This window comes from Echinops telfairi, unplaced genomic scaffold (genome assembly GCF_000313985.2).
Source record: "Echinops telfairi isolate 266 unplaced genomic scaffold, ASM31398v2 ScPeMD7_3533;HRSCAF=4204_1, whole genome shotgun sequence".
Taxonomy (NCBI): Eukaryota; Metazoa; Chordata; class Mammalia; order Afrosoricida; family Tenrecidae; genus Echinops; species Echinops telfairi.
This window is the reverse complement of record NW_022107432.1, coordinates 21,810,205-21,823,227: the sequence shown is the minus strand read 5'-3', so window position 1 is coordinate 21,823,227 and position 13,023 is coordinate 21,810,205. Positions and strand designations below refer to the sequence as shown.

General features: G+C 58.8%; 1 protein-coding gene across 4 annotated transcripts in view; it reads left to right on the top strand.

The window, feature by feature from the left end:
• SLC29A1 (solute carrier family 29 member 1 (Augustine blood group)) overlaps positions 1-11,205 on the top strand; it is a 14,928-nt gene extending 3,723 nt beyond the window's left edge. The window contains exons 1-14 of one of the 4 annotated variants that reach the window (XM_045294903.1): positions 46-62; positions 2,086-2,159; positions 3,160-3,242; positions 4,990-5,071; positions 5,181-5,383; positions 7,691-7,830; positions 8,273-8,407; positions 8,521-8,618; positions 8,720-8,813; positions 9,123-9,223; positions 9,388-9,496; positions 9,658-9,743; positions 10,083-10,282; positions 10,558-11,205. In XM_045294903.1, the coding sequence (XP_045150838.1) occupies positions 3,214-3,242; positions 4,990-5,071; positions 5,181-5,383; positions 7,691-7,830; positions 8,273-8,407; positions 8,521-8,618; positions 8,720-8,813; positions 9,123-9,223; positions 9,388-9,496; positions 9,658-9,743; positions 10,083-10,282; positions 10,558-10,669 (1,389 nt within the window). In that variant the 5' untranslated portion in view covers positions 46-62; positions 2,086-2,159; positions 3,160-3,213 and the 3' untranslated portion in view covers positions 10,670-11,205. Of the gene's footprint in view, positions 1-45; positions 63-1,874; positions 2,160-3,159; positions 3,243-4,989; positions 5,072-5,180; positions 5,384-7,690; positions 7,831-8,272; positions 8,408-8,520; positions 8,619-8,719; positions 8,814-9,122; positions 9,224-9,387; positions 9,497-9,657; positions 9,744-10,082; positions 10,283-10,557 lie in introns of those variants that run through there. The other 3 variants (XM_045294902.1, XM_045294901.1, XM_004710795.2) reach the window with 3 other exon arrangements.
• The last annotated feature ends 1,818 nt before the right edge of the window (positions 11,206-13,023 follow it).

Genomic DNA, 13,023 nt, shown 5'->3' with positions numbered 1-13,023 from the left:
GGGCGCGGGAAGGGACCAGAGCGCGCGCGGACCTCGGCGCGGAAGGAGCCCTTCTCGAGCAGGTGCTGCCTGGGCCCGGGCCGGGGACTGGCGAGGCGGAAGGCGCGCTTCCCCCCGGCCACGAGGCTGGGCCTGGCAGCTGCGCGGCTGGGACACCCTGGGTGGGGGCCCTGCGGCGAGCGCGCAGAGCTGCGCAGCACGTGGCGGGGACCGCCTGGGGCTCGCTCGGGGAGGGCACCCTGCGAGAGTGGGGACCCGAGCGGCCCCCGGGTCTAAGCCCGGCTGTGGCCGCGCTGACCTCCGCCAGGGGCGGGCGAGTGAATGGCTAATCGCGATCGATTTGGGGAGGGACTGAGCGGCGGCTGCGTTGGCAGGAGGGGAGGGCGGCGGGGGGTGGGGGGGAACGACGGAGGACGCGGATGGGAGGTGGGGAGCTGTCTCTTTAGTCCTGCCTTTTACTGGTGGAACTGGTGTCCCCCGAGGCACCTCTCCCTGGGTGCATCCTCATTTAGTCCCCCAGAGAGGACCCTTGTTCATTCAGAGGACAAGGATACACATCCGGGCGGGGACAGCTGTCAGTGGACAAGGCAGCCCCTCTAACCGCCTTGGGCCTCCCCCCAGCCTCATGACTGCCCCTTTGTCCACTCTTGGTAACCTCCACAGCCTCTTGTCGCTTCTCTCTATCCTGTGCTGACCCGCCGGTGATGAGTGTATGCATGTGTGTAAAATAGGCGGTGGGCGGAGAGGGATGTGCCCTAAGATTCACATTTAGGTCCCAGGTTGGTGATGACTTTGACCCTCACCTACTTTTCTTCCTCAGGCAGGTGAGCCACAGCGCCTATACCTCCCAGTCTATCTCTGAATAGCCCAGAAGCCAGCTTTTTACCTCCCCTTCCCACCCCAGAAACAGATTAGCATAAGCTGCACTCAGTAGCTGTGTGACCTTAGGCAAGTAACTCCATCTCTCTGAACCTCGGCCACCCGTGGTTGAGGGAAAAGAGAAGGAGCCGGACAGTTAGTGGCTGGCTCCCTCGAGGATGACCCCAAGGGGATCCTGGTCAGCGAAGTCTGATGTTAGCACCAGGGCATTTCTACAAGCCCTAGGGTGCAGGGAGCTGTGGGGCCTGGTACTCAATTGAGTGGCTACTTTTACAGCCATATTTTGGGCAGGTCAAGGCACGACTGGAGGGCCGGACACCTGAATCTCTGAGCGGGATATCGGATCCCTGGTCGTGGCTGGGCAAAAGGGAGACAAGAACAAAACATTTGGGCAGGTCTGCTGCATGTCCAGGGTTGAATCTGCCCAGTTTTCAGCCTGGAGCAAGCTGAGAGCAGAGCTGGCGGGTGGGAGGCGTAGCTAAAGGGCTTGAGAGGTCCAGAGAAAATACTTCTGAGGGGAAGGGGAGATGGTCTCTATAGGGTTTGAAACCTCACTTGGTCTTCATTCAAGAACCCTGCCTGGGGTGTGGGAGGGGAGGGACCAACCCAACCCTCTGAGGTGAGAAGCTGGGGGTTCCCCTCCCTGCTCCCTAATCGAAAGCCTGACTCCTAAGCATTTTCTGCCCACCCCATTCCCCTGCCCCCGCTGCACACCCAGCAGAGCCCCTCATTCCTAGTTCTTTAGAAAAGGTAGCTACTGTTCTATACTGCCCAATAGTTGTTGGAAGGAGGCATGAAAGGAGCATTGGCTCCCTTCTGGAGGTGGGTGGGTCTGTACCCCCATCCTGCCCTAGCCCTGGGCTGGGGGACTGAGGAAGACCCTTGGAGAGTCTGAAGTTTGTTGGGGATGTATGTGGGGGGAGGGATTCTCAGGCGGGTTGGGATAGCCTCTTTGGGTCGCAGGGGTTTCAAAGACAGAAAAGTCTGTCTCAGGCTGGGGCCCAAAACTCTGGCTGCCCCTGGGTCCACCCCCTACCCCACCCCCTTGCAGCTCCCCTGCTGATTGCCTTGGCCACTTATCTTCTAAGCCACAGAAGTGGCTGTTATCTCCTGGGCTGCTAGAGAACGGCAGGCCCCAGGAGTTCCGCCGAGCATGCCTCCTTGGTCCCTTGGTAATTCTGGACCCCCACCCATGAACCTATGCAGAAGGCCTGCAGCCCACGCCTGAGCACGGACCTGGTACCTGCCCCAGTCCTTCTGCTGACAAGCACAGGCATCTGGTGAGTGCTTGGTCAGGCCCGGGGAGGGCTCAGAACACCACCCCAAACGGCATGACTTGGCCCAGAGTTAGGCCAGCACGTGCTGGACGTGGGGGATGCCCCAGGACAGGCCTCCCGGGCTGCCTGCTATCCAGCGAGGGAGCTGTTTTATCTGCTGTGCCAGGGTGACTCTCCCTGAGGGACAGGGACACAGGGGTTAGAGGGTGGAGGAGTGGGGGGCTGGAACTTTGGGATTCTGCAGTCAACCAGACCTGTGTCCCCAGCCCTCCAGGATTCCCTTTAGGGCCTCTCTCTTAAAAGGGGAAGAAGTCAAAGGCCTGGGATTGAGTCAGAGGAACTGAGGTGGGGGGTGACCCTGGGGCAGGGGTCTCTGGGAGCCACTAGGCCAGGCGAAGCTGTGGGAGGACTGGGTCCCCACACCAATTGTGAAATATTTTCCTGGAAAACTGCTTTGGAAGTAGGAAGCCCTTGAGCAGTGCCTGGACTGAAGGGTGCTGGGGGAGGGTAGCTCCAAGAGGGACCAGCTCTTCAAAGCCCCCTCCAGCCATGGACCCAGGGCTCCCCTGGGAGGGACTGGGGAGGACTCTCCAGCAAGCCTCAGTCTTTATGGCCCTGCTGTGAATCCCGGCTGCACATGAGTTTTCTTGACTTGGGTCCCCACCCCACCCACTCACATACACACTCCCACACTTCCTCCTTGCCCTCTTTGTTCTGTCAGCCACACTCTACTCACCTCCTCCTGCCCCTCCTTCCATTGTTGTCGGTGCCCCTGACCCCTCTCCTCCTCCCACACTCCCACTCTCCCAGGTCCCAGGCACACACTGCTGAGCTGGGGCATAAAAATAGCAGTAGCAGCAGCCCGGCGGCGGGGAGCCAGGTAGAGCATGAGCTGCCCTGGCCTGCTGGGCCAGGGGCCCATAGGGGGTCAGGGAGCAGAGCCTGCCAGGTGGAGCAGCTGTGGGGCAGGGCCCAGACAACCTCTCTCTGCTTCTGCCCCCAGCAAGCCTCCAAGGGAGGGAGCACTCCGCCCCAAGACCCTGGACTCTCCATAACCATGACAACCAATCACCAGCCTCAAGACAGGTATTGGGGTGAGGGTGTTAACTAACTAACTAACTAACTAACGGGTCTCCCAGCCCACTGGGTGTGGTGTCCTTTAGAGTCTGGCTGCCACTGCTGACTAACGTTCTGACCAAGTAGTCATGACTGGGTCAGGGGTGGGGGCTGCTCTTGTGTGTGTGTGTGTACATGAGTGTACGTACACTCCTTCAGTGGGTGGATGGCAGTCCCTCCCTGGCCTGTCAATATTTCCACTCTTGCTCTCTAACCAGCCGGCCACTTCCGGCTCCTCTCGCCACCACTGAGAGAGGCTTGGCAACTCCTTGTATTTCCCAAGCACATCTGGAGGAGCTGCCCTCTCCCTCAGCTGCCCAGCACCTCACCTCAGCTGACCTTCCTCACCGTGTCCTTCACTCGCCCTTCCTCTAAGGCTCCCTTCCCCCACCCGGGGTGCTGCCAGAGCACCTTCAAGTTGGCCCCGCTATTGCCACTGGGCAAGCGTGTTTCAGAGAGAGGCTGACGCTTGATTCCAGGTCTCCAAGGGGTTAAGGGCTCGAGAAAGCGGAGAGCCTGGACTGTTCTTTGTCCACGCACACGGCTCACTGGTGCCCCCTTCCAGCACAGGCCACCCCATCACAGCCCCCCAAGCCTGCCCTGTCGGCCTCCCATGCCTTAGGGCCCAGAGTCAGGCGGCCACTGTCCTGGTACCTTGGGCAGGGAGCTGCATTTCTGTGGAGCTCATTTTGGATCTTAAAAGAGAGCCAAGGATCGCTGCCCCAGGGATGTTTGTGGAGGGAGAGAGGGTGTATGGAGAGGGAGTAAATACACGGCCCTTATTAGGCCCTCCTGTCCATAAGGGCCCTCCTGTCCATCCTCGGGCTGCCTGCCTGCCCGCCCACCCAGCCTGACCTCAACATCCCTCATCGCCTCGAGCTCATTTTTCTTTCCATCTCCACCCTCCCTGGTATGCTCACTTACAAAGGGCCTTCCTGGCCCTCTGCTCTGCGCTGTTTGACCCTTGCTGGGAGGGAGGTCCTCCCTTGTTTCTGGGCGCCTGTGAAGGTGGAGACCCTGAGGGAACTTGGGGGATTGCTTGCCGTGGCCCGCTCATGCAGGCCAGTTTGTGAGTGCCTTATGCAGAGCCCAGTCATCTAGGGAGAAGGTCTGGGGGTGGGGGGACGGGAGGGGGGGGGAATAGTGGGGAGGCAGCCGCAGGTGTATGTGGGGATGAAGGTGGGAGTCCAGGCCAGCGTCCTCCTTTCCCAGCCACCTGAGGCATCGCCTGCCTGCCTTACTAGCCCCAGAGCGGGCTGGAAGTTCCTTGACCTCAGAAATCCTCTTTTGAGGAGCCACAGGGTCCCTGCCCAGACACCATAATCAGTTCCAGCCTCCCTGGTGAGGGCAGAGGAGACACAGACACTTGCTGTTTGCTAACCGACCCCGGATGTGGGGTCATGCTGATTCCCAGCCTGCAGCATCCCCCCAGTCTTCCTGGGCTGAGAACCAAGGTCGTGTCGGCCATGCCATTTTGTCCTTGTCCCTGACCTGCCTGGTGCCCCTTTCCCTCCCTCTCCACGGCTCCCCTCCCCACACCAGCCCTCGATCCCAGTAAGCATACCTGTCGGAGGACACGTGTCTGGGGCCCATTGATACAGAGGTCTCTAGCCCAGCCTCCAGTCCCAATCAGAGGGGCACCTGGAGCAACGGAAGGTCAGGGAGGGTGAGTGGGAGAGGGCGTCACTTGGGTCTCCGTCCCTTCCCCCCCACCCAGGTACAAAGCTGTCTGGATCATCTTCTTCATGCTGGGTCTGGGGACGCTCCTCCCCTGGAACTTCTTCATGACGGCCATGCAGGTGAGGCCGAGCCCGGGCCGGAGGGGCGTGGCTGGCGGGCATGCAGGGCATGTCTTGGACCCACAGGCCCAAGGACACATGTCAACATTCCTCTCCTCGACTCCCACAGTATTTCAAAGACCGTCTGGAAAGACCGCAGAATGCATCCTTGGGCACTGCCCCCATGGCCAAGGGCATCCAGGCCTCCGCCATGCCCCCTGCACCCTCTTCCGAGGGGGCTTCTCTCAGCGACATCTTCAACAACGTCATGACCCTGTGTGCCATGCTGCCTCTGCTGCTCTTCACTTGCCTCAACTCCTTCCTGCATCAGAAGTGAGGCCGCCCGATACCCTGGCCGAGAGAGAGAGAGTTTGCAGAACAAATTGCTTTTCAGTAGTTACTGGTTCCATTTACCCTTCTTTTTGCCCCACACCTTTTGAACTTTATTTCTGGGCAAATGCTACCTATTGATGTGGTGTGGTTGTTTGTTCTAAGGATCATCGATCATTAACTAGGCTGACAGGTGAACCTCCGAGGTGCACTCAGTTCTCTGGTCTCAGGTTCAGAGGTTTCACACCAGGGTCCCTCAGACCAGTAAGCGTGGTCTTTTTTTTATGATTTTGAGGTTGGTTCCTCCCTCCAGGACCTCTCACTGTGATCCCTTCCGGCCGGTCTGCAGTGGTGGCTGGGCACCATCTAGTTCCGGTGGTCTCAGGCTCAGGAAGGCTGGGATGTGTGGACTCCTTGTTCCCATGCATTTGTATTTCCTTCCCTCTTACTTGCTGTGCATGGCGGGGCTCACGGTCACACTTTGGCTGCCCACTGGCAAATGTTTGTTTGTTTGTTTGTTTGTTTGTCGCCTGCTCTTGAGTCACAAAAGCATGGAGGTCAGTTTTGAGTTTACTTTTCCCACTCAGACCAGCATTTAGATCTGATGAATAAGGAAACTGGGAGGTTGTCGAGGGCTGCCACCTTCCCTCGTGCTGGCTTTTTATTTACTTTTTAATTTTAAATGAAGGAAAACATACTTTGCATAGTTCACAGCCCATCCCGTCTGAGCAGCGAGTTTCCCAGTCGTGCCCTCCCACCCTGTGGATGCGGCTCTTTTTTCTTGTTTGCCCCTCACTCTCCCTCCTTCCCCCACCGCTCCTCCCTACCCTGTCCCTCGTCACAGCCTGTAAAGTCTTTGGTTCCGGGTGGAAAGCCATTTTTCTTTTTGCTATGGTGTTTTTACATTCTATGACAATAATATCATGAAATAGGTCTCCTGACGAGGTTGACTAACTTTGCTGAGCGTCACGTCTTCTAACTTGGCTCACGTGGTGAGGTGCTTCACGATCTCATCTTGGGTTTTTTGGAGGTGCCTAATGCTCCATTGTGTGTCTCTCCCAGCGGTTGCCCCTCCAGTCCTTCCCCGATAGGGGAGTTTTGGGTGCTTCCGTCTTCTTGCTGTCAGAGAAATTGCTCCGATGAGCGTGGGTGTGCATGTCTCTGCTCCTGGTTTCTTCTGTGGCTCCAGAGTGGAGAGATGGCAGCGTCTTGCGGGCATGTAAGGAGGCACCCAGCTGTTTCCCATCGTGGCCGTACGGCGCTGCAGTCCTACCAGCAGCGTATGAGTATTCCAATCTCTCCGCGTCCTCTCTGGCAGTTGTGATTTTCTGGTGTTGATTATTATTTTTTTTTAATAATCATTTTATTAGGGGCTCATACAACTCTTCACAATCCGTACATACATCATCCGTGTCTAGCACATTGGTACATGTTGCCATCATCATTCTCACAACACCTGCTTTCTCCTTGAGCCCTTGGTGTCAGCTCCTCATTTTCCCCCTCCCTGAGCCCTTGATAATTTATAAATTATTATTATGTTACTGGTTTTGATTATTTTTTAGCACTGCCCCCCAAGTGTCTGTCAGGGTGAGGTGGAATCTCATCATTTTAATTTGCATTTCTCTTAGAGCTAATGGATTGCAAGCATTTCTTCCTGTGAGTTTCAGCTGGCTGGATGTCATCGTTAGTAAATTGTCTAATCATGCCTTGTGCCGTCTTTAATTGGATGGCGTGTGCTTTTCTTAATCAAGGTGTTGCTTTTTGCTGTAGATTTGTCCAATGAGCCCTGTATCAGATAGATCATTGCTGAATATTTACCCCCGGTCTGAGGGCTCTCTTCCCACTCCTTTGCTGAATTCGTTCTTTGGGTGCCCGTACGGGTGGTGCTCTTTTCAGAGGGGCTGTGTCTCCGGACTGTGCTCGCTCGTCGTTATGTTTGGTGACATGTTTGGGCCCTGGAGTTTGTCCCTGGTTTTTCTTGGATGATCGGTGGGGTTTCTGGCGAGGTCCTGGATCCACCGTGGGTTTGTTTTTGTACGCGGTGTGAGCTGTGGTCCGGTTCCGTTCCGTTGCAGGTGGAGATCCAGTTTTCCCAGCAGCACCTTCTAGAAAAGGCCGCTCTTCCGCATTTACTATGCTCCTTGCCCTTACCCAAAACCAGGCATCTGTAGGACACTCGGTGGTTGTTCTGAGACCCCGGTTGCTGTCCCCAAAGTAGGGCATCCAGCCTGGTCTTTGCGGACCTCCCTGCCTCCTGCGTTCCTCGGACTGGAGCCCCCTGGTTGACCGCCCGCCCTGCCCTCCTTGCAGGGTCCCCCAGACCGTGCGGATCCTGGGCAGCCTGGTGGCCATCCTGCTGGTGTTCGCGATGACGGCGGCCCTCGTGAAGACGCCCATGGATGCGCTACCCTTCTTCGTCTTCACCATGATCAAGATCATGCTCATCAACTGTAAGTCGGAACCAGCCTCCCCTACACCAGGCCACCGTTCTGTCAACCAGGGGCAGCCCCAAAGAAGCCCCATCTTTCTCCCAGGCGGGAAGGGACATCATGGACAGGCATGGACCAGGGTTTGGAATGGGAGCGGAGAGAAAGGCCACTCCGGGTCTGGACTCACTGGGGGGAAAGCAGGAACAACAGGAGGCTGCTTTACCTTAACCGACCAGCTGGCGTCCAGTGCACTGACTCGGGCAACCCCATGCGTGTCCCTTGGTGGTCAATCAGTGTCCTTGGCTGCTCGCTCACGAAACAGAGTCCCCCCAGAGAGCAGTTCCGCTCTGATACACACACGCCACCATGAGTTGAGGGCTGACCTGAGGGTATCTGGGCTGGTTTTCCCACAGACCCCAGCCCCATTCTCCCTCCTTGGCTGATGTCCGCCCTGTTCCCCCAGCGTTTGGTGCCATCCTGCAGGGCAGCTTGTTTGGGCTGGCTGGCCTCCTCCCTGCCAACTACACAACCCCCATCATGAGCGGCCAGGGCTTGGCGGGTTTCTTCGCCTCAATGGCCATGATCTGCGCCATTGCCAGTAAGTCCAGCTGCCCACCCGCCTCCTGCCCTGGCTTTTGTGGACAAGGGGGTGGCCCCTGGATCAGTACCCACACTGAAGACCCTGCCATCACCGCCCCCACCCTGCCTCAGGTGGCTCAGAGTTGTCGGAAAGTGCCTTTGGCTACTTCATCACCGCCTGTGTGGTCATCATCCTGAGCATCATCTGCTACCTGGTCCTGCCCCGGCTGGTGAGCACTGGACACAGAGTGCCCCAAAGTGGAAATGGGGAAGCAGGATTCCGGAGACCTCACCTCCAGATCTCTGTCCCTGTTCTTTTCCCTTTTGATAGGAATTCTACCGCTTCTACCACCAGCTGAAGCTCGAAGGGTCTGCGGAGCAGGATACCAAGCTGGGCCTCATCAGCAAAGGTCTGAGTAGCCCGGGTAAGCCGGGCTGAGGCCGGCCGAGGCTGGTGTGAGCAAAGATGGCAAGGATGAGTGCTCGAGCCAGTACAGGACACAAGGACAGGGAGGGCCACAGTAGGGCCTGGACAGGTGGTTGAAGCAATTTCAGGTTCTTAACAAAGCAGCGGGGCCTGAGGCTCCGGGGCGAGGTGTGGGCTGGGCGTAGGTGAGCCTGGGGGCTAGCTGAGGGGATGTGCTTCTAGCTAATCCCCGCCCTTTGGGGGAATGTTGCCTCTTGTCATCTCTCCCTGAGAATTGAAGCTCCCTCTACAACCTTTCCTCCCCCAGGAGAGATGCCACAGGCCAGCAAAGAGGAGCCCAGGACCTTAGCCCAAGGCTCTCAGCCCGCCCCCAGCAGCAGCCCCTCCATGAAAGCCATCCTCAGAAAAGTATGTGTGGCCCACTCCCCTCCTCCCTTTTTGCCCCAGGGCTTGGACGTGCGTGCGAGTGCACGTGCGTGCTGGTGCGCGTGTGTCTGTGTTTTGGGTGGCCCTCTTTTCTGCAGGGCCACCCCGAAACTACAGACGTGGGTGCGTCTCCGGCCTCTTACCAGATCTCAGGCCTGGCGTTCTCTGTCTGCTTCGTCTTCACCGTCACCATCGGGGTATTTCCCGCTGTGGCTTCCGATGTCAAGTCCAGCATTGCGGGCGACACTGATTGGGGTGAGGGCACCAGGGGCCCCCAGGGTAGGGCTGGGGACCAGAGAGCCTCTTCTCCCCAGCAAGACCGCCCTGGGTCTGTTTGCCCTTTCCTGGGCTGGGGAAACGGGGGTTGAGTGAGGGCCGGGACATGAGAGTATCCTGTAATCCCCTGACTTTTCCAGGAAAATACTTCATTCCGGTGTCCTGCTTCCTGACTTTCAATGTCTTCGACTGGCTGGGCCGGACCCTCACAGCCGTAGTCACGTGGGTAAATAGAGGGGACGGCCCTGGGGGGTGAAGGGGCAGGATCTCACCTTGAGGCCCAGGAAGGGAACCCGAGAAGGCAGGCGGGGAAGGGACTATTTGTGTCTTAAGATTGTAAGGTCTGCGGCTAGGTATACCACACACACAGGTGCGCACAGGTCTTGCTGAATCACTGCCTCGATTGACTTGTAGACCCGTGCCAGCACCCTCTGAAGGCTCCCCTGGGCCCCCTCCTCGTCAGTACCCCCTAAGGACAGCCAGACCCCGAGGTTTCCTTCTGCTCCTGGGCCTGGGTGTTCTCTTGGGGCTGAGTCCCAGCACTGCCTGGTATCCCCACACCCAGCCTGGAAAGGACAGCCGCTGGCTGCCGGGCCTGGTGGTGGCCCGGCTGGTGTTCGTGCCCCTGGTGCTCCTGTGCAACGTGCAGCCGCGCTACCACCTGCCCGTGATCTTCAAGCACGACGCCTGGTTCATCTTCCTGGTGGCCGCCTCGGCCTTCTCCAACGGCTACCTTGCCAGCCTCTGCATGTGCTTTGGGCCCAGGCGAGTGGAGCACTGCCCGCCCGGGGACCTCTGGGGGCGGGGCAGGGTCACACCCAGCAGAGACAAAAGGAGGCTGGAACGGAACCCCCAGGGAGAGGGGCTGGGTGGGGGGTGGGGGCAAGGTGCCCAGGCTTAGGTGGAAAGAGGTGCTCAGGATGAGGGACACTCGTGCTCCCCAAAGGGAAGGAGCTAGGTTCGGGTCAGGGGTGTAGGGTGGCCCACCGCACACTGGCGCTGAGGGCCAGCCGGCGGTGGCCACGCCTTCTCGCCCTCAGGAAAGTGAAGCCGGCGGAGGCAGAGACCGCGGGAGCCATCATGACCTTCTTTCTGTGCCTCGGCCTGGCCCTGGGAGCTGTCTTCTCCTTCCTGTTCCGGGCGATCGTGTGAGCACGGAAGGTCGGACAATAGGATTGCACTGCCCGCCTACCGCCAGCCACCTTCTGCCTGTTAGGGATGGGCAGAGGTGGGGGGTGGGGCTTTCTCTTCTAAAGGACCTCTGGCCCAGGAGGAGGGGCCCTGTAGGTTGACAGTGGGAAACCACAGTGGGCCTGGGGGCCAGAGTCAAGGGGTGTGGGGAGTAGTCTCTGCCTCAGCCCCTGCCCCCCCGCCATTGACATGGCTCCATCTGGCCCCCAATTGAGCAGGACCCCAGAGGCTCCTGGCTCAGTGGAGTGTGTCCACTACGTCTCCTTGGGTGTGTGTGCATAACCCTGCCCGAGCACCAGGGGCGACTGGGGACCAGGATTGACCATGCTATGGTCCGATTTGATCCATCGTCCTCCTGCCCTGTTCCCCATGCCTAGTTCCAACCCTTCACACACCCTGCCCAAATTGCCATTATACTGCCATCTTTTTATACTGGATAGAAACCTGGTGTCTTCAGAGACTGTATTAAATAAATAAACCTTTTTCTTTTTTCCCTCCATGGCTCCCTGCTGTCTGCCAGCCATGGCTTCATACCCTGAAGAAGGCAGAGGGCGAGTGGGCTGAGTGTGTGCGTGTAGTTTGAGCATAGCATGAGCTTAACCCAGCTGGGCCTGGGATCCCAGGTAGGCGGGGAGCCCTCTCGCCCTCAGAGGGGTTGCAGTGCCCCCTACTGGGGCCACAAAGGAGGGCCAGGCCTGGAGCCCAGACACTGACGCTCGCCCAGGCCAGGCTGGTGTTTCCTTGTGACTCCAGGCCTTCTGTTTTCTGCACCGCCACCCGCTGGGCTGCCTTCAGGCCCAGGGGGACCGGCCAGTGTGGGGTTCCCCCACTGTCGTCCTACCTCAGCCTCTGGCAGCACTCCCACACCATCAAGCAGGAAGAGGCTGAGGCCCAAGAGTTCTCCCTCCCTGGCACCCTGCCCTGACACGGACACTGAAACCCAGCCTGCCAGCCTGCCTGGGGAACAAGAGGTCTATGTGCCTGCCGCCACCGCCGTGAGGCTGAGTCCTCCCCGGCTCCCCACAGACTGGCCTTGGGAGGGTGGGAGTAGGTTGTGTGGGGCTGCGAGGGCGGCCGGGGCGGGGTCCTTTCTCAAGAATGACCTCTCTTCTGGAAGGGGAATGGTGGAGATACTTCCACGGAGCGGAGCGGCTCGCAAACTGCTGCAAAATAGCAGGCACCCCTGAGACGACGCCATCCCTCGCCGCGTTTGAATCCCTTCAAGGCTTTGGGCCTGCTTAAGGGAGTGGGCCCTCTTGAAGGGGCTTTGATGAGCTCCCCAACCCTCATAAGGTGGTGAAGAAAGCCGTTGGATGTGCGAATGAAGCCTGTGTGCTCGTGTGTCAGAGCAGGGCACACGACTGGATGTGGGTGCGGAATCAGATCATTCCTGTCCGCTCAGATTTGAAAGGGAGGCATGACTCCCCTCCCCCACAGCGTGTGGGAGTCACACTGTGAGAGCCCTTCCTCTTCCTTTGCCCTCAAGGCCTTGGTGGCTGAGGGGGTCCGGTGTTGGACTCCAGCCGCCCAGAGGGAGAAAGAGGAGGCTGTCTACTCCCGTCAAGATTAGTCCAGGAAACCCTAGGGAGAGGCTCTAGCCCATCCCGGAGGCTCCCTGTGATCCAGAATCGCCTGGGTCTGCTTTGTTTGGGGGTTGGTTTTTCCCCCTCGGCCTCCCACACTTCCTCATTGTACTCTCCACTCAGGGAATCCTCGTGGGTCCCATCCTCCCCGAGCCAGCCCTGACAGGAACACTGCTTCTGACCCACCCGGGTGCCTCCCAGGGTCAGGCCGCCTCCTGCCTAACCTCATGACTTCCTCCCTCCATCCCACACTGGGTGTCAACCTATTGTCGGAGTCTTCTGAACGCTACCCAAGCAGGGAGACCACCCTGGACTGCAGGGGCCCAAGCCCCAGGCCTGTGAGGTGGAGCTCAGACCCGCCCCCACCCCCTTCCTCTCCCCAGCCGTCCCTCCCCCAGGACCCTGGTTTTGATCATCAGTCCCAGTGGAGGCCATACTCAAGATGGGGGTGGGGTGCCAGTAGGGAAGCACTCAGAGCCAAGTGCTTACTCAGGACAGCTTCTTGCTCTCTGTAGCTGAGCCCTGCCCAGGGCCCTCTGGAGCAAGTCCTCCAACCCTATGGGTCCATGGGCCACCCCCCAACCCCCCAAGCTTTCTCATGCCATCACTCATGTTACCGCTGCACCACCATCCCACCGCTGTCCACCTTCCCATGCCTCACCTGCCCCACCCGCCTGCCCTATGTCCCAGGAAGCCAACCGGGGGACCCAATGGAACGACCCCATTAGGGTT